This window comes from Ischnura elegans, chromosome 2 (assembly GCF_921293095.1).
Source record: "Ischnura elegans chromosome 2, ioIscEleg1.1, whole genome shotgun sequence".
Taxonomy (NCBI): domain Eukaryota; kingdom Metazoa; phylum Arthropoda; class Insecta; order Odonata; family Coenagrionidae; genus Ischnura; species Ischnura elegans.
Genome location: NC_060247.1, coordinates 127,991,792 through 128,013,457, shown reverse-complemented (window position 1 = coordinate 128,013,457; position 21,666 = coordinate 127,991,792). Strand labels below are relative to the sequence as shown.

Here is a 21,666-nt window from a genome sequence, read left to right as displayed (position 1 = left end):
GCATTACTTCAGACAAGCAAAAAACGACACTTTTCCTTGGAAACGGTACTTAATGAATTCAAAACCCATGTCACAATGGCTACCAATAAAATAAATGAGGCATTTCAATCCCAAAGCTAATAAAAACATCAAGGTAAATTTCACATTTAGTTTTCTTTCACATGGATAATCCACGTTTCAACGAAATCGTACTCAAGTTTTTTAACCAATTTAAAATGTAATATAAAATATTATCGTCGATATGTTTTGACTCACTCATCACTGCTGGTAAAAATTGGATGATGATAAACTTCGGCTACAGCATTCCGCATCAAATTCTCATTGGAGATGTGGAGCCCGTCCGCGGACTTCGGACCCGCCATAATTCACGGGCACGCACGTCCTAATGGGGGGCTGTAGACGCTGCGAGGAGCCCGCCGCTACCTCAAACCCCCCCTTACACTTCCTCCAGTCACACCTCCCCCACCCCATGCGATACGCGCGCGTCTTACCTGCCACCCACTCCACAACCCCCAACACCCCTCCCTCCACTCGGAAACCAACATTTTCTCTTGCGCGTGACCGCCATGTTGATTCCAACCCCCGACGCGTCACCACCCTCACCACCACCCCCTCCCACTCTCCACCCTCCCTCTGGTCCCCTTCTTCAGCCTACCAACAACGCATCTTTTTCCCCAGATACGACTTGCCAGGACACCCCCAGAGTAAAAAACCATCATCACCGCCTGCCCTGACGTCCCTTGTGATCTCAACAAGGGGTCACGCATCAAAGACTAGCCATCGCTAGGTTTCATTGATGAATTTTATCGCATTTCTGAAAGACATTGCAGCGCAGAGCTCGTTGATATCAATTTATTAGCACTGTTTATCAATCCTATTATGGAGAAAACTGCAATATTATAATTCATAGTAAAGACGGTAAGTTGGAGAAAGTTAAATGAATGCGTATCAACTTCATTAAAATTAAAGGCAACGCTTCTTCATGCTTTTCAATGCTTATTTACTAGCCTTCCAATGGGCATGCTCTTTTGATTTACATTGAAAAAAATGCCATTCTTAAGTTATTTGTATGGGTTTGATAAATATAAATAACTTCTTTGCCTTATACCCCAAGTGTAATTAATGAAAGGCCAAAAAGAATGGGCTTCAATGTATGCATATGTTCAAAAGTGCCATGCCCGTCTTCTTTTTCTAAAATTAAAAAACTAGGGTCAAAAACGGGCCCCTACGTCAGACCTTAATTCACTTGATCCATAAGCTCATCTTTTCGCCTCCCGAGCGAGGATCAGCACGCATATTCGCCCGAGGGCATCACACGCTTCCCTTGAAACCTCTCCTCTTCGATCATCCCATCCCTCCCTCGTATTAACTCACCCCTCAACCCAACTGATCCTTTTTCGCTTGCATTTTTTTTTCATTTTCCTCCTTCATCCTAATCCTCTTTTCCCAACGCCACCCAACAGATCCTTCTCATTCATTCGCACTCTTAGCATACCCACAAGTCATCGAAAATGTTCTTGCTCTCTTAATTCCATCCAAGCTTCACTTCCGCAATACTAAACGCAAATAAAAAAGAAAAAAGAATCCTCTGTGGTAGAGAAGATCATGAAACAAATGAAATCAACTGATTTTGGTGTAACCTGGAGGAACGTGGAGATAGAGCAAAAAAAACACTGTACACATAGGTGGATCAAGAGGGGGGGCACGGGTGCACGGGTCCCCCCCCCCCCCCCCAGAACAAAATCCTGGACACGGCCTTGCTTGTGCTCCCCCCCAGAAAGAAATCCTGGATCCGCCCCTGACTGTACAGTTCCACAAACAACTTTTTTTTATAAATTCAAAGATTGACTTATTGCAAAACGTAACCCATGTTGTCAAACTAGAGAAAATGTAGTTATCTAAACGATTTATTGATATCCTGCAGTGGTGCTGAGGCCATCCTAGAAGAGACAATGCAGGTTAACAACCCACCTGGACTTGTTACGCTATTTATATTGCAGTGATGAGGGTATTTCTAAGCCAAATGTACACTCGTCATGTTTTACATTGTCTAAGTAAGCCAAAAATATTCCTTCGGTTAGCCCATTATCTCCTCGTGAATGGGAACTTATGTTTAAAAAAAATGAACACATCTTCTTGAGTGGCCATAAGCAAAGATTCCCACATTCTTATGGATTTAGAGCGACATTAAATCCATTCTAAGGACAAGCATACTTCCAGGTACCTTCAACTAACCTGCGTTCTCCTATGATCGCTGATACTAACTCAAATCAGCGATCGAAAGAGGTTCATTTAGGTCTCAATTTTTGCACCATTGGCCTTATGGAGAAGCGCCTCTTCGACCCTTGTATTTACACACTAGGTATAGTTAGAAGAACATAAAGTGACAGCTGGATAATGACAACCATTACACTAAGGTCATCATGAAGTCTCTTCGACGACGATTTTTTCAAGTTATTGCACAACAAATTAGCTCACTAAATCACATAAGTGGATATGTCTAACTGTGCTCCCAAATACGTAAATTTAAATTATTTTTATTCCGAAAAAATTAATTAATTTATCGTGAAACTATGGACTTAAAAAGGGCTTTTTTAGGAAATTTCAATGCAATGAAAAAATATACAAAATATGACTTGCTTATAGATTGCGATCTACTGTTAAGTAAGTTTCTCGCTCATTTAAATTTTTAATAAAGAAACGGCTGAGAATCAAGCAGAATAAATACCTTCTTTGACGTGGACGTGATGATAAAAAAATGATGATAGGCATGAAAAAGGTGACTTAAAGGTGATTCAAATATTTGCACATCCTTATCCTGCTGCTCGAAAATTTAGTGCTAGTACCACAATACATCAATTTCTTATTTCACAGAGCGTACAGTGATTCGCAAAGTTCCTCGCAACAAGGGAAACGGGTGGAATAATCTGACTCTTACGAGGCCCGGTAAGGATCACAGAGCAGTTTGGATGTTCCCCACCTGCTGCTGGTGTGGCGCTCGTATCAACCAACTTCCAACTGTAGCAACAATAATGAGAAGAATTTTTTTAATCACCAAACACCTTCCTCCGTGACGCTACACAAACTCTACCTGTCTTCCACGCCTTGTAAGACGCTTATAGAAATCCGTGTGACGCCCGCTAAGCGAGAGCACTGAGCAAGAATCCGAACCCATAACAAGCATATTACGCAGATGCTGAGCTCCAAACTAATTAGACCTCGCACACATAGTCGAAGTCCCAGGAATTGAGCTAATTAGAGAACAGATAGGGGATGGCACCACGATACCTCCGACTAAAATCCTACATCGCTGCTTTGAGTAGCATAAAAGTACAATTTTTTAAATATTAAATAACTCTAAATTCAAAGGCGGAATAAAAAATAATCAAAATTATTAAAATTGGGGTGATAGGTATCATTTACTTTGTATATTGGATCCCACTAGATATCGATGATTTTTCACTCTGCAGTTGAGCGATGACGCCAATAAACGCTTGAAAAAATACAAAAATTACAGTTATTTTCCAACCGGTAGATTTACCATACAAAAAAGATTGATTCATAATACAAAAAGTGCAACAGATGATTGGACCAGAAATACATCCGTTAAATGCAAGAATTAGAACCGTAAAAATGGAATATATATATATATATATAGGATTCACAGAATAAGAAGAAAAAAAAAGTTTTGAGGAGAAATATTAGTGAAATGGAACTGAAGGCGTGGAATAAGAGTACAAGAAGATATGGAATAGGACACTGTTGAGAGGCATTTTTTCTTTCTAATAAAAATTGTACTCCATTCTGAGTAATTCGCATCAAAGGAGAAAGCCATCTTGCTAGTAATTTATGAGTGGGCTGAATAGTTCAAGAACGGAAGCTCTTCTACTAAAAAAAACTACAAAGTGATATAATTTTATATATTCTGGGTATTAGCCACGGAATACCCTACGGCGTACATATAAAGTCACAAAAATTTGGTGCTAAAATCCCACAGTGGTATAATTATCAAATGAAAAATTTAGCCTCGTTAGGAAAAAAATAATTTCTGTAGATATTTTGAATAACAATAATGCACTGATGACATGCACTTGCTGGTGATGCAACGCTAGGCACCTAGTCTGCCATTACTTCATAGAGTAAAGTCTATGCTGACCGCTCTATCCGTATCCATCCGTATCCAGACGTATCCATTTTTGTCCACAATATTTTCTAGTGAGATCATAAAGTATGGTAAGATAAGCACAAGTTTATTATATTACAGCGGTGCTGTATGTTTGACACAAACCGGAATTTGTGAACAATGATATCCAAACATGTAACTGATAATCCAATTGGAAGTTTATATGAAAATAAATATAAAAGCCCAAAGTCTAAAGAAAAGCTTTAAGTCCCAATTAATAGTTTACAGGAGAGGTCATATATAAAATATTTCAAATATAAGGTGAGGTTCGCCAAGGAAAATTATCAAATTGGACAGAAGGAGGCAACAAAACACAAGAGTCATTAAACTTCCGGTGAGCACTAATTAAAATGCATTATCCTCACCTTAAGTGAGATTAAGAAGCCTAGAAATTCCCAGATATATTATAAATAAAGGTTAATTAATATTTGTGAAATTTCCAGAAAATTCAAATTTTTTAGGAGTATTTACCATTGAAAGGATAAGAATATGAAAAGTAAAACATGCACTTGAGATATGAAGAAAAAAGGAATAACTGGGCCATTCTCAAGAAAGAAGCGCCTCAGGAACTGTTTCCAATGCATCAGTTGACGGAGGAACGAGACGAAGAACGGCGGAGCCAAACGTTGAGGGATAGAAAGGACGCCAAGGACGTCGGCAGCTTTGCTTGCAATATGCCAAGAGTGAGGGATGCGGCGGGAGCAATATGAAAACTTCAGCAACATACACCCTTGATGAGAGTTTACCGGTGCAGGCCCTGTGCTTGGCGCCTTGATGTGATTGAGTTGATGGCATCGCTGCATCTGAAATTGCAATACTTCCCTCTCCAGCCTAATTATACACGGATGAGGAGACATTAGATCGGAGCCGCCTGAATATGACGAAGATAGACATCGCAAATAAATATTGCATAATTTTCAAATTACAAAAAATACTTTGCAATAAAATATAAATACGTTAACGGTTTCGGTGTCGACGGTTTCAAGTCCAGCCAAACAAGAGGTCACGGATTTGAATTCCACCTGGGTAATTTGCCACCATCCATGGCATGGTTGTTTGTGTACGAATAAGTGTTAATTTGTGGAAAACCTCCCATGTAAAAGGCCACTATGTGCTTTTTTCGGTGGTACGGGGATAAAGTAAAATTTAAAGAAAGACAAGATTAACTCACTACTGGCTAAGGTATCGTTCTATCAATATACACCTGAAATTAACATAGAATAATTCCTAAAATGGCAGGCCAAAGACCGCAAAGAAAAGTAGATTTCTATTCTCGAGGAATTCAAAATCAACTTCCTCTAGCGCTGCTTGGATATAATAACAACGACCAGGCCGATTGGATATTTTATGATGATTCATGTACCTCTTATAGGTCCATCATTCTAAATAAGGGTACATCACCGAGTTTAGATGCATTTCAGCACCCATTTCATCAATCCTATCCCTTCAATCAAAGTTTCATCCGAGGTCCTTCAACTACCTCCAACGAATTGCATTCTCTCCTCCTTCCATCCTGCACTCTTCCCCTTCTCTCCCAAATACACTTTTTTCTCCATCACATTCACTCAAATACACAAAAACGAATATCACAATCCATTATTAATATCAGTATTATCCAGGATTATCCAGTCGGCCATCCACTTGTCACTCAACGCGCATTCAACCCGATGTTCAAGAATCACCACTCGTATCGCCGGCAGACAATGTGATTAATTATAGTAAGTATAGTCTTAATTATTGCTAATTTCACAGAAGAAGAAGCTATAATTAATGCATTCGGCCAAGGTATTAAATGTAATGCTGTAATCTATCAAATCCAAAATCTTTCAATGCTATTATTTTCTCAAGATTGCAATTATAACATAGCATATACTAATGAAAATAAATGGATCGCTCTCACACCATTGCCGCGATAAGGATATTTTTGAAAACCGATTAAAATTCCCCATCAGCGGCAAAAGAATTGAAACTTCAATAGGATGCACTGGTGCCCTCTCCATGTAGTACCCCTGTGTACAACCGACCATTTCCTTTCCCATCCTTGCACCCCCAACCTCCCACTAAACAGAAGCCATTAAGGACGACGCTTATACCTCGCCGGACGTTTACCTCACCCTACCCGCCCCAGTTTCCGAATGGCAGAAGGCGATACAGCGATTCTGGCGACGGAGACATTTATGGCCGTTTTGCAAGAAAGGATAGCTGACACGGATTCCACTTCCAACGGCCGGAATGCATAGTTCGCTTCTTACTCCCGTTCTCCAACACCACGATATTCTCTCTCGCATTGAGTGAGGGAAGAGCTTCCGTTATCTGTGCTCCCATTCAAGTACGAATGTTTTTCTGATCAAGCTAAGGGGGCACGGAACCTCAGTTTATGCGGGAAACGAGGAGAAAAAATATTTTCCTCCGTCCGCGAGGAATGCATAATGCAATGTTCTTGGCTAGAAGTCGGTGGGAATACGCCAAGATAAGGAAATAAAATATCGCGAACCACGTCCATGCCGCTCCTCCGCATGTGATTAAAAGATGCAGACAATTTTTGCACGCCGTTGGCATTGATGCGCATTGGAATTGGCTTTACTTTAGGGGCAGAGAGAAAGATAATTTTTTTGACGACTTATATTTCCCGGTTTGGGGTGCATTGGTTAGCAACACTTTTAAGTACTATAAATACAAGGAGAATATTTTACCATTTCCGAGGAGGTTGGGATGAACTTTGGAAGGATAGAAAAATTATAAGAACTCCATTTATTGCTTAAACAGAAATCAAGTGGTTATCTAATGAATTGTGAAATAGAATGGACTGATAATATGAGAGAAATTTGAAGTCTGAAAAATACCGTGGAGCCAGAAAAATTATACAAAACAAAGAGCAGCTTAGTGGAGTATATTCTCTTCCAAAATAATATTCGTTCAAATATTAAAATGAAAACTTATCCGCCTTTTGAACCTTGAATATCATCATCAGGTATAAACACATGCATTCAGAGGGTAACGTTTCAACAATAAATAACACGCTCTCATAGGCTTTCGCCAGATGATGTAGCTCAGATAACGATTTTATGGTGGAAAAATGATTTAAAATCGATTAGTAAAAGTCAATAATGTTTTCTAACGAGCAAAAATCGTGATTAATGACTGGGAGTTGAGAGAATTGTTACTTCTAAACTCTTCTAAACCAAATCTTCTAAACTCGTGCAGAGCAATACGGACAATCTATATGTGGCTTTTTTGGCTAGTCACTCCATGCAATTTCAACAGAACTTAGAACTTGGTTCCCATTCTATTCGTAGTGAATGCTCATTTTCTCTTAAAAAATGCATCCCTTCGCTGTGCTAATCCCTCTGACCATCATCACACCGAAAATCCTGGTAAATACAGTTAAACTGTCACTATTTGCCTACGTGCGAATCTTCGTCTTGTTTCTAGAGCAAGTGTAGGGATATTAATTCTACATTTCAAGCACAAAAAATATCCCAAATATAAAGGCGATAAAGATTAAAGGGAAAACTATGAAACAAAATGGTTTTATTTTTATTACAGCCGTACAAGCTGAAACAAAATAACAACTGGGGATATTGCTGAAGTATTTCCTATGGTGAATGACAGAGAATATCTCAAAGACTATTAAGTTATTACAATTCTGGGCGCGCATTGACGGAATTTGTTATATACGGACTGAATTTTGGGAAAAACTGAGTAGTAAGAAAACAAGAGTAATAAAAATAATATATATTCAAGAACATGTGAAATTGGATTCCGTACTTGCTCATAACTTAGGTCTCCGGTGGAACCTCAATAATAAATACAGTATCCGTCAATAGAGAGAACTAATTTGTTTGTAGATTCCTCAATGATGAAAGAGAAAAATTTCCAGTTTGTAGTTGATATACAAACTGAATTTTGAAAATACAGGGTACGACAATACGGAAAACCTAAAAGGGTAAGGTGGAGCTTACAGATGAATGAAAATGGAAAAAACAGAGACGTTTACGATTTATTCACGAATATTTCAGTGAAAGTGAAATTTTCAGGAAACTGATGGCGTATGAGGCATCAGATGGAAAATTAAATGGCATTCGACTTGTTTACCATTAAAAGGTGATCAATGGCTTGTCTTCCTAGGATCAAAGGCACTGCGCTGGTGACCATGTAATACTTAAAATGGCATGGCTTTTTCACTCGTTGCTATGCTACTGCTGTACAATTGCTACGGCAGTTGGATTGCAAGTGGTACAGAAGGGAGTGAGATCAGTTGTATAGCGAATGCGAGGAAAGCTAAAACAAAAGGTTCATTTTCTGGTCAAAACAGCAACAGGAGAAATGGAAAGAATGAGAGAGGAAGGGAATAAATAAAAGAAGGATCACTTTTCAAGAGGTATTTCCTCGCAAAGACGATAAAACAGCCTCAGGTTACGTGAGCGACAGGATTCCAACAGTTCCATTTTCAGAGGGAAACAATCCACATGCCTCTACTTGGGGCACGTTCCCGGGGGAAATTGGAAGAATATATCCTGCGAATAAATAACGTATTCCGAACGCGTTAAGGCTGCCTAGGAATATTCCCAAGCATAGAACACACATGCAGTATCAAGGCTAAGATGAGAACATCATCACCAAGTACCATTCATGCGCATTTGGTCACGGTGGAAAAAATAAAATACGTTATATGGAAAAAGAATTCTTTTCAATAAATCATTAAAATGCGAAGCTGGCAGCTAATTCTAACCTCGGGATCTCGAAAAAAAAATAAATTTCCATCGACCGACCAGTATTGTCGGGTATTATGGGTTTAACAAGGACCATGGTGACAAAAAAACTATCATTACTATTTAGGTAACTATTAATTCAAAATTCCATTTAACATAGTATAAATACGTGTTTAAACTTGGAATGTAGACTGGAAATAGGAATAATGTTAATAATTGCCCTTTTCTGACAACATTTAAGTTGTGACCCATATTCTTTTGATAAAAAAATCCTGGAATTATCAGCTCTACTTACGTTGGTGGCAAAAAAAAGGAACGCGTTCGGAGCCCTTGATGGCTACAAAGGGTACAAATATGCATCTGTGCTCCAAATAATGAAGAAACGAGGATAACATGGACAGTGGACACTATCTTAGATCAGATTTAAAATTACCTAATTTGAGATACATAAAATGTTCACGAAGGCCTCTTTTCTATGCACTGAAATTTTTAAGAAGATATCATGGGTTGTTTAGCAAAAACATCGGTCGAGAGGGTGGTAGACACATCCTTCCAGGAATTTCGGGAGTGAACGTTCAAGAAAAAGAACAAGAAAAAGCACATAAACCGTAAGTTCACTATAACTACCTTAGTGGTAAGAGAGGCTAAAACTGAATTTGCCTTGCACACCATCTCCAAAGTAAATTTAACGGATTGCATGGAGCTTGGATAAAAATTCGTATATTTGTGGTTTTCTTTCTCTCGTTGCTAATATACTGTTGTAGATTTGTTAGGACCGTTACTGTTCAAGTAGGAAAGGGAGTAAGATCGGTCGAGGTGCGAAGATAAAATGCATGCTTAATGCGGAAATAGAATACCTTTTCTTAAATCATTCAACTGTAAAGCTGACAGATTATTTGAACGTCGAGACACCGCGATTTTAAATTTCCATTAACCGATCAGCATTATAAACTAGTATGGGTTGGTGATGTTACGACTGCACTAGCCACCTGTCATCTTTCCATCAGCTCACTCGGCGAGGAGCCCAATCTTTCCGTTTTCGAGGTGAAGCAGTTTTTTTATACGGTGAGAGCGTCCATTCCCGCCACGTCTACATCCCCTCTTTTGCTCTTTTTCACCACCTTTCCTCCCTTTCAAGTTCTAACATCCCTTCACCCCTCACCCAGACTCATTTACTGCGATATCTGAACAGCAAAAAAAGACAAAGCACGTTTTTTTAAACATCTCCTCTCAGCCTGCCATGTTTTCGGTAAACCCGTCACCTCGGGAAACTTGAGAAAAAAACATCGCCGAGCCAGAAATGAAAAAAGAAGGAAAAAAAGAGTGGAGTTGAACAGTAAACATCACTGGGGGAGCGAAATTTCCTCCAAGAGTATCTGCATTAATTAATTTCAAAGCGAGAAAATTCTGGGATAATTAACAATGAGGGACGAAAGCAGCATTCATCTAATCCCCCGTCAACATTTTGAAGGGTCTCTTAAAATTAACACAATGGGAAACTTTTGTGCCCATTCCGGCTTCTTACATTGGAGCAGAGTTTCGTGGAATGGTGCCAGGAAAAGAGCTAGCAAAATTGGAATCCATAACCACTTATAAGTATAGCTTGTTGAGGGATATCCATGCTCCTGTCACTTCACCCGTCTCTACTCTTAGCGGAGTCCATAGCATTTTGTAAGAATTGATTGGAACAAAAGCTTGTGAACAATCATTGATTTAAACATAAATATGGCCATTGGAAATATTATGAGGCAATCGTACCCGGCGCTGACGGCTGAGCTATGAATAGTGACCAAATATTTTAAATTAATAACCCAATATAAGTTGACCAAAATATTTTCCAAATGTAAAAAAATGTCGATTTGTATTCAACAAAACATACGTTCATTACGCTTTATGGCAAAAACTTTCACGAAGTCGGGGTAAACTTCATGTGTAAATTGGGTGTGTTAGAGATTTTACATTAAAAAGTGGTGTTTCAACCCTTTATTGTTTCACTTTGAGGTAGTCTATTGCTATCCGCTATCATTTGCTATCTTCCCCATGACTTACAACCTGGGTTCCCAAAATTAATCCTGGTAATTTACTTCAGGAGGTATGTATTTATGTGGTGATCTACAGCCATGACTATGCGCACCATTGGGTAGGAAAGAAAGGATATAGAAAAGAAAACCTTCGACATTGGGTCACCCTCAACGACAGACCATAATGGAGCCACGGTTTAACGTTCAATGCGGTCGACAAATTTACTTACCACACAGCTTACAAACCACACAGTAGTACTCATCAATGAACTCGAATTTCTGTCTTTGATAGTTATTTTTCTCATGCAAAAAAAAACGAATGCGTTGATGCACTTGACAAATTTTAATCAATTTATATAAAAAATTTCAGTAGTTTTCCAAATTTCAAAAGAAATATTAAAATTATGATTCATTTACAAGAGCTAAATAACGTTTTCATTACCATCAATAATCAATTGACTGTTTAATATACAGAATATGAAAACGATTGCTCACATAGGCAGCTCAATGGTTATCTAATAACTAATTAACAAACGAATGATTGAGCTTTACTTACATTGCACCAACGTAGAGCGTATCCCGTTTCTCGTCCAGATAAAACGTCCGGTAGTACATCTTTCCACACGTAAATTCCCGCACATGATCTGCAACGAAACAAAAGAGAGTAAAATAAATAAACTTCAAAACGTTTAAAACAGACATTCTCATTTGGTAACCAATCTCTGTAGCAGATTCTCAGCAGCAAACGAGCGAGATTGCAGGTGATATTTAAGTTTGTTTAACCCTCAAAAGTCGAATAACAATCCTCTTCAGAACGGGATTTCTTAAATATCAGTGAAACATTGAAAACCAGATGTATTGGAATAGCAGAATGGAAAATTTCTCAAAGATGCATGTGGAACGGAAAATATTAAAGAATGTGAATCGAGGAATACACGATAATAATACCCACCTGTAAAGTAAAGAAGCATACATTCAAGGACAAAGTAGTAAAGAAAGCCTATTACACTTTTATTATATCACAAGAAGTTATCTTGCACAATTTTCAAGGTAAGGACCCAAACGACATTGATGTAATTCAATATATTACCTGGACTCAAATACCGAAATCTTGCAATTATTTTCGCAAGCTATGTGGAGGAGATCAGAGAGAGCCGATCAATATAATACCTGAAAGAAGCTTCATACATAAAATATCAATATGAGCTTTGCTAAAATTATTTGATAAACGGGGTTTCAACGAATATGTTTATGATGCTTGGAAGTAAGTACAACATATCGCAGGCAGCAAACTTAGGCGAAGTAGAAAATTATCAGATTCCAGTAAGAAGCAAATAATAAACGACGTAAGGGACTGTAAGGCTGGAATTCTAAAGTATCAAAAGCCAGGATGAGAACCACATCATAGGAATTCCAGCCTTTCTGGCGTTTCCCATTGAGTCACTAGGCCATCGCCCGATGTGGGAGAGCCCAACGAGAAGGTAGTCGCATAGTAAAATAATAAGAATTTTGAATTATATTAAGGCACCATTGTATTTTTTTGCTTGCAATGTCATTAAAGATAGAAATAAATGATTTTTTATCTAAGTTTATCATACTGTGGTGTTTTTTTTTAGATACTTTGAGTGTTTTATTGCTAATTCCATTTTTTAAGGAGGTGAAGCGATAATTTTATAATAACTTCATCTAATAATCCATATTTCCTTCGAGGAAACTCGTAGATATGAGCACCACACGTAATGACTGTCATTATAAATAGTGTCAAGCTGCTAATGAACCAACATCTATTGCACAAGCAAAAACTATCTAATACTTCGCTTTTCGCTTAGTATAGGCAATTTTCTTTTATAAATACGCACAGCAGATATATGTTAACACAGCACCGGGAATAAGGTCGCTATCTCCATGTCTAAGAAGATATTCAATCAAAATAAGTAAGCTGGTGGGAGATAAAGAACGGAGAGAGAGTGCGTCATCGTATAGAAATTCAACAAGTGAATGCACTAAGGGAAAAAGAAACAGTTGATAAATGGAAAAGATAAGAAAATCAGAGGATTAAATGTAAAGGGCTGAAGAGATAGGGAATGGAGGAGGCAAGAGAGAGATATGGGCAAAATTTGAGCAAAAGAAGCGATGAAATTAGAGTGAGAGTTTATCTAAGCTGCGCAGCGGTTGTGGCGGTTTCGAAGATGGAGGACGGCGCAAAGTGTGGGAGACATCTTCATTGGCATCTTCAAAACTTAGTAAAAGTCCTTTGTCGGTGTTTTGTGCCACGTGTGGGCCTTTTCGGAGGATAAATACACCGTGCTTTTCTCTTCGCACGCATTTTCCCACCGCAATGAAAATGAATGTTTTTAGTTGCGCTCCGTGCATGCAGTTGAGATTCCATCGAGGAATAAAGAACAGCGGTGCTTGCCACAATGACTCCCTTAGTTGAGCGGTCAAAAAAATTACCTTTTACGTACTTCCCGTAAAAGCAATCAAATTTTTTCCTCCTTTCAGTATCCACCTAATTCAGTGGCTGCCATATATTTTATCCCGGAGAGAGCAGCAGACACGAAAAGATAGGGACAGGTAATATGACGCGATTCAATAATCATAATTTTCGTAAAAAAAGCTCAAAGTATATAACACCATTCTTTTATTTATAATCTTCACCACTAGTTGTAGCGAAAACAACCGTGAGAACGAAAGGACTACTCTGGCCCAACGTTTCAACTTCTTGCAGAGAAATTATTTCATAAAGTGAAGAAATGAAAACCTTCGCGAGACGCTTATTCCACAGCTGACAGCTTCCTTCCTCCCAGAATGCTTTGGACGCATGATTTTAACTGTGATCACCTAATTGGCGTGGAGAGTCAAATAAATCTAATAAAAATTAATAAATCCGAAAAAGAGGTTAACAGGATCAATTTCATTTTAAAAAGACTACTGCGAAGAAATAATTCCGGTTAAATTAATTTTATGTTAAACGTTGTAGCCAAATTTTCAATCCGTCAGGAGAAATTGTGTAAACATTAACTTTACTGGTACCTATGTACGCAGAATATAAGGTACGCTAATGCAGCAGATAAATTCAGCAGCACGATAAGTATTGAAATTTTTCTTGGAGCGATCAATGGCGGAAGGAATTGCAAGTAAGATAAGAATTTTTACCGTGATTGATGGACATACAGGAACCCATGGAATAAGGAGCCAACACTTGCGATAATTGTAGAAAGCGGGAACACCACTGAGAAGAATGGTAGTCAACTGGTCGAATAAATTGCGAAGAAAAAGGCGAGGAGTGCATTGTGAACCGTTCCGCGGCATGAAGGTTTTATTATTTCATCAACCTTACCCCAAAGGATACCCACTTCATTTATTCATTTGACGTTACTGATTCCACCCCCATCATACCCATTCGCTCTCCTCTGAAGCCACAGAGAATCCAAAAGGGCGCGATCAAATACCATTTCTCATCATCTCAGATATATCGGAGGAATGCAACGTGTACGTGTACGTCGAGAGGAGTTGCAAAGGTGATGATTCCACCTGCATCCTTGATGATGGCCAGAGAATAAGTACATCCACCCTTCAGCAGCAAAATAAGAAAATCCAGGCAGCTCTAAAAAGAAGGAACGTCAGTCACAAAGCTTGCGAATACAAAAATTAAGAACCCACATAGGTTATCTAACTAAATGAAAGTCGTTCATCTTTCCCGTTAGTATTCATGATGATTCAGAATAAAAGAATTTTTTACTTCTCCAAAAGGTAAAGCAAACTCTCTTTCCAGGTCAGTAACGCTCCGGTTTCATTTAAAGAGATAACAGGCGAAGAGTTTAAAAATTATTGTCTCCTCAGATTAAATCCTACAAGTTCTTCAGATAGATCACTCAAATAATAACATGAAAATTCCATTCCTGTCCGTTCATTTTCCTCGATTGTTGTCAAGTATAATCCACTTTCCCACCTCAATCTTAGTACACTATTTTTCAACTAAACAGCCTCCTAGAAACCCCGACTACCAGTAGTACTCATCTCTTCTAACCTGAAACGAAAAGAAAACATTACGACGCAAAAAAATTATTTTTAAACGCTGGTAGTTGGGTCTCGATGGTGGTCAATGCCACTGTAGATATAAGAATTTAAGGAACTAAGTTCCAAAGTGAGTCTCGTAGGAGACTCGAGAAAACATCATTCTTCTTTTATGAATCGGAGGTGTTAATAATGAGATTATATTCATGCACCTAACAAATTTTTTAAACTTATTTCCGCATAAATACATTATTTCCTTCCATTTCATGCATTCCTAGGAGAGTCATTCCATCCATTTAGCAACGAATACATTCAGATTATTTTTTCCTCCATGAACCTTTACAGTGTGCCGAATGTTATATTTTCACATTCCAAGATACCTGTTTTACAACAAAATTGTTGTCACCCCTACATGCCACAGTACAGCGGCCTCAGCTTTTGCTAAATCTCATTTACTCACGGACGTTCTATTTGTGCCACCTTCTCCGAATCGTAATTTACCCCCAGCATCCTGGAATGCTATATACCCCTCTCTTTAGTTCACCTTTGTCCTGAAATGGACTGCACAAAATAGGGCACCTGAGCCAAAGTTTTTCCTCTGCAAAAGAAGAAAATGAGATAAAAATACGCAAGACGCCGTTGACTCGAAAGACACTGAGGTGTGCACACAAAAGAAAATTTCACAGAAGGAAAATAAATATAAAAAGGGGTAAAAAAAATTTTAAAAACCATTGTCTATGTCTCTAAGAGACCTAATGGCCTTGCTTCTCAAGCTTTCAGATCGACAGATTTGCTTACATCTATTCCCTAAAAAGATACTTTGAATTTTAAAAAATCTGAAGAAATTACGTATAAAATAAAAAGCGGGAAAAAAGAGATCGCTACGGAGGTGCTGGAATGGAGGGGATGTTCAGCCAGCCTCAACCCTCTCGTTCAAGCGTCTACCCACCCGAGCAGTGTAGTGGACCAGAAAACCCACTACCTCTTCAGTTGCATGAGGAGCAGCCTCTTTCACTTCCTTTACCGTGCACCGCACCTCCTTTGGCCGCTCTCCTCGTCCTCTTGCTTCGCGAACCGCGAAAATGTTCAGCAGAAGCGTGAAGCAAGCGACAAGGATGCAAAAGGGAATGCCTTTTCGTTATTCTTCTGTTTTTTTCCCGGTGCCGCTCTCGTTTCATTTACTTCGCTCTACTCAAATATCCCCCTCGCTTCGAGCAGCGTTAGAACAACCCTTTCCCACATAACAGAATTCCCTTTAAACCCTTAGCACTCACGTTTTTTTTCCACTCCCGATATTCAAAACCTTCAACATCATTTTCTTCCAGAAACAAGATTTGTTAATTTAATTTCTTCACCTATGGCTTGTTTCAAACCCCTTTTCTTTCGGATATTTTTCCCTCTTTCTCTCCACCAGCCATTCCCACTCTTTCACTAAATTATCTCACTGCAAATATTGTCATTTCCAATACATAGGCGATAGGACCATTTTTTAGGACCCATAACCAATCGTAGAAATAATGTATAGTTCAATAAAAAAACTATAGTTACCAGCCCTTTTTCGTGCAAAATTGAAGATATACTTTCTAAGGTTCGCCGGATAACTCTGTACTTCCGTTGAAATGTTTCCACAGCCGAAATATTGGCAAGTGAAAATTAATTGAGGGCACAATCATTTCGGTGGTGCAGTGGAAAAATTCTCACCTATGGACCAGAGGTTCTAGGGTTCTAGGGTTCTAGGGATCTAGGAAGATTGGTTGGTAAACACGCAATGCGCTGGAAGAAAGATCCGAGGTTTTCCCGGCGTATGATGACGTTGAAGTTGTTTCGGGTTTCCCACCGGGTGAGGTTCTCCATCACTGCCGACGTTGCGATGGCTGTGTCGTCATCGTCATCGGGGCAGGGTCGTCATCGTCATACTTGCCCGAGAACCTCACCCGGTGGGGAACCCGAAACAACTCCAACAACACAATGTGGTTGCTTTTCTGATCTTAAAACCTCCGCCGACCCTAAAATGAGGTCCAAAGCACGTCGCATGACCATTTGATTCTTAAACGATTGCTTTTCGTTGAAATTGAACACCTCCCTTTCATAATCATATGGATAGTTGACTGTAGACTGAGTTTTGAGTACCTTATCAGCGTTCCAGCCCCGCCTCAATATTCATAAGCATAAACTATTTATCAAGGTCTATGTTTTTTCCATTAGATTAAGGAAAACCTCCTTAGAGTTTTTAGTCTTAAAATAGTTCCTGAGCTGGCCGCATTCAAACGCCAATGAGCTTTGCATTAATTTTTTCCGCTACGGTTCAAAAGCGATTTTTAAATATATTTGACAGTGTCACTTAAAGATCTGCAGTGAAAGTGTAAGATTAAACACTTTCCCGGCAAAGAGAATTGATAAACTTTTCTCGGGGTTCCGTGTGGGCACAATTATCTAAGAGCGCTGACGTGTCGGGTTCTGTCACGTCAGCCATCCTTGAGGCTTCGATAGTGGGCAACGAGACGGAATCTAACATGCTGGCGCCCTTAGATTTTCTTACTCACACAGAAACCCGAAAAAAGTTTTTGCAGGAAAGTGATATCAACAAAGGTTCGATCAAATTATTAGATACCATTTTAGTATACATTTTGATCGAGCTTATTATGCGATTTTGGAGTTCCACCGTCTTACGATGCAATGACCACCTCTTTCGAGTCCAATACGTCATAGCTGAACTTAGCACTGCATTAACAGGCAAATATCAGACCGTCCCATCCATTCCCTGCTCCACGCTGATGTATCGATACCTCCACTGCACATGTGCTCAACAATCGCACGCCGAATCAAATCTGCTCATCTAGTACTACAAAGGCTACTAGATGAGCGGTATTGATACGGTGGGCGATTGTTGAGCGTTTGTGCAGTGGAAGTATCGGTATTTTTCTATTCGCCTCATACGCTAGCATTCTGTCAGTCTTTTGTTCCAGAAAGTACCACTTGGCGTTGTTCATCTCGGCACATTAGCACCCCTTCTCCCTCTTTTTCGGGCCGGTATCAGGTGCGACTTCAGTCGATGCTGAGTTGGTGACCTTCACCCTACCCTCAGTTTTTCTTTCCTCTTCCTTGGTTTTGTTTTACTTGGTTCATTGGCCATTCGACCTCATTTTAGTCATCCTAATTCAATTTATAGCAAGCGTAACGTTTTTTGGACCGTGTGGTGTGCATGCGGGAATCCAATTGCATGCTGGTGATTGATCACCCCCCACCAAAAACCCGGGAATTGGCTCGCAGGGTAGTTTGTAGATGTAGATCCGTCTAGACTTCAATTTCGATGCGGGAGTAGATACGTATATTCCACCTCATTAAAGTGTGACATTATCAATTTTCATCAACAATTGAGCAATCCGATTTGAGGGGAAACGGATAAGAGTAAACCATTATCGCATTCCCCTCTCTTTCTCTCCACCACTCGTCAGTGGATTCAATAAAAGCGTAATAAATTGCTTGTCGAGCCTTTTTGCCGTGTGAATTAGCCCATTGAATGGGCTCGGGCAACAACTCTCAGATATCGCAGAATACACTTTCACACCATATCTGAAATGAGCAAAAAATAGCGAGCTCAATTAGGCCTCCAACAATTAATAATTGCTCAAATTTCGAGAAGCAAAATGCGTTAACAATGAATGTTTTTCAATTTATTTCATGAAACAGAGACATAATTAGCAAAAGCCCTTGTCAAACAAATCACTCATTACCTCGCTGAGTCGATCGGTAATTATTTCAGTTTATTTCCGACAAACAGCTTCGAACGGGACAAAATTGTCAAACAAACAATCATGACTTCATAATTTAGTAGTCACCTTCGTTAAGCAACAGAAAAATATCGTTGGAATAAGTTGCGATGAAATGAGCAGAGTTTTCTTTGGTTAAAACAATGTTGGGACAGAAGTAAAAATGATGTTGAAGTTCATTAACTGAGTGTCGACATCCATGAAATTGAGTTTTTTCCCTTTTTTAACCATTTTTTACGAACGTGCCCTTGATATAGTGAAATATGTGAACATCAACGCAAAAGAAGTTAAGTTTTCCATTGAGTAACTTTTAACCTAAATTATTAATTTGGCGTAGAGATGCGAAGAGACACTACAAGGTTTCAAAAAAATTTAAATAGCCAATTGGATACTTTGAAAGCATGCCTAAAAAGTAGTGACACGTAAAAGTCTTATTACGCGACGCGCCACCTAGCTGAAATATTAAGATACATAACCAATGGCGTACAGCATTATAAATAATTAAAGCGAACAAATACTCAAATTGAAATCTCATCAAGCATAAAAAATCAATCCCGTCAGTTAAATAAAATACTGGCCTACATTGCTCTCTGCCTTCCTTAACTATTTAATAGGTAACCTTAAATCGTCTTCCACACTCAAATTCATTGAAGTAGACGGTAAAACTCACCCATAAAGACAGTGCGGTAAAGAAAAAGAAACACTAAAAATTATTAGTGAATGGCAATTACTTTTTTCCTTACTGCTTATATTATGGTGTGTATTTTTGTCACTATCTGCTGTTACGTGTAAATAAAAGGAATTCAAAATAGTGTAATTTTTGATAAATTTGTATTCCTATTGCAATACCTAGCGGTCACTGCCACAATAGCGGAAATAAAGTAGCATAGGTAAATTTGCAAATATCCAGGGATTACGCAGTGGAATCGTTTGTCTGTCATACAGATTAACACATAATTTTATTTCAAATCTCTTTATTTAACGATGTCGTCGCCTTTTAAAAGCGGAGTATTCTAGGTGACCTTAAATCGTAGTGGATTAAATGATTCGGGCAGCAGATTAGGACATATAAGCTCGGGACTACATTATTGGCAAACGTGTGTTTATTCTTTTCATCAATAAGGAGAAATATTTTTCCAAATAGTAATTGCCATTGATTATTCATATTAAGCAAGAAAAAACACAGACTGGAAAGTAGAATAATCCCTACCAATATCCGCAAAAGAGGAAAAAACAATTAGAAACTTTCATAAAATGTTCAAGAAATGACCAGAAAATTTTTGCCAACTTAAGGCATCAATATTTCCTTGTGATTGTGTGCACCTCATATTTGCTACTATACAATTACATGGGCATAAATACAAAAAACATTCAACATACCTCAAAATTTAAAATTCCAACTATTTCATATTTTTTTATAAATAAGATTAATGAAAACTTTTGTGCCTCTAAAAAATTTGTATTTATGCTATCAAAACATTCAAGCATACAATTAGCATACGGAGGCACAATTTAATGAAAAAGTCACCACGAAAAATTAAATGCGCCAGAGAATGAAAATAACACACAAGATAGTTACAGGAGATTGGTGCATACCTTTAGGTACCAAGGTACCTAGAAATCTATTTGCATGAAGGAGTCGTAACATGGCAACACAGGAAATAGAGGTAGAAATGATGAGCAACAGAGAGAATACAAATCACGACCACCTCAGACTCGAATAAAAAAAACATATTTATTATTGAAGGTGTCCATTACCTTCCATTGCGACAGTAAGAGCGGGAAAAGAAGTAGCATCCTGCATTGGCTCGCCCTAATGGCACTTTCAATTCATTCGTGTTTGATTCCAAATTCGAGACAAACGTAAAAACAACTCCGCCGGCGAATAAATAATGCGCAGGCGTAAAGGGATTCGGGCAAGAGGAAATCACGGTAAAAAAAACCCTCTCCATTGGGAGAAACTGGGTGCTATTAAAAACTCAAAATTGAGTGAGAAGAAACAAATGGAATACCGAGTAATCAAAGAGAATCGAAAAATAAATGTGCAAGGGGAGTGCGTAAATGAAAGGGCAGGAGAAGGAGAGAAAATTGTGACGAGGAAATTCTAAGGTTACTCCACGCGGCTGATAACGGCATCGGGAGTGTAGGGCGGGCGTGGGGAAGGGTTCGCTTGGAGCTAGCACTTAGTATGAATACGAGAGCCGGCGATCAGGAGAGAATGTGGACACTTAAAACGGCCATCAAAGAAGCTGGCGAGCTGTTAATCATCCATTCCTGGTCGAGACTAATGCTTTCATCATTAACTAATCGCCTTCGTTTTAGCCAACTGGTGATCATGGGTTCTCTTGTTCAGCACGTCTGTACAAGCACGGGCTTTGATTAAGTAGAAAAAATACTTGTAAAAAAATAATAGCAAACATTCGTAAATTTACATTTCAATGTGTACGCGCAATATTTACGCGTCTAATTGCACAAGATATTATGAATCGTCAATGCTAATTAATTTTATGGAATAGGGCCTGAATGAAAGCAAGACGTTTGGATTTCTCATAGGTATAGGATTAATTGCCTCAAGTCATTTGACGAACCCTGGATCAATATTTTTAAGACAGGCTTACAAAAAATCTTACTGCTAACAGTATCATTATTTCGTTATGATTTCAAGCTACGATAACATCATCAATTAAACATGATAATGTTGTAGCAACGAAACGCGTTTTGTTCGAATAAATTCTGTGGAAATATTGCAATGCTTCATTTACCTAATATTACTAACTTCCACCACATCATGCCGCATATCATACATAGCATTTATGATAAGCGCATTAAAAAGTGACGACGACACTGCGTGTCCAATAACTTCACGCATATTTTCCCAACAGTGCAACCGTGGCCAACCCCCCGCAAAATTTGGCGTAAATTTCACCAGGTTCCTCTGTGATAATATCATGCCAAGGGATCCC

The 21,666-nt window shown here is 38.7% G+C and overlaps 1 protein-coding gene across 1 annotated transcript in view; it reads right to left on the bottom strand.

Annotated features, from left to right (window-relative positions):
• LOC124154631 (semaphorin-2A-like) overlaps positions 1 to 21,666 on the bottom strand; it is a 689,552-nt gene that overhangs the window by 225,406 nt on the left and 442,480 nt on the right. Inside the window, exon 2 of the mRNA XM_046528475.1 lies at positions 11,473 to 11,560. Coding sequence (XP_046384431.1) covers positions 11,473 to 11,560 — 88 coding nt within the window. The remainder of the gene's footprint in view (positions 1 to 11,472; positions 11,561 to 21,666) is intronic.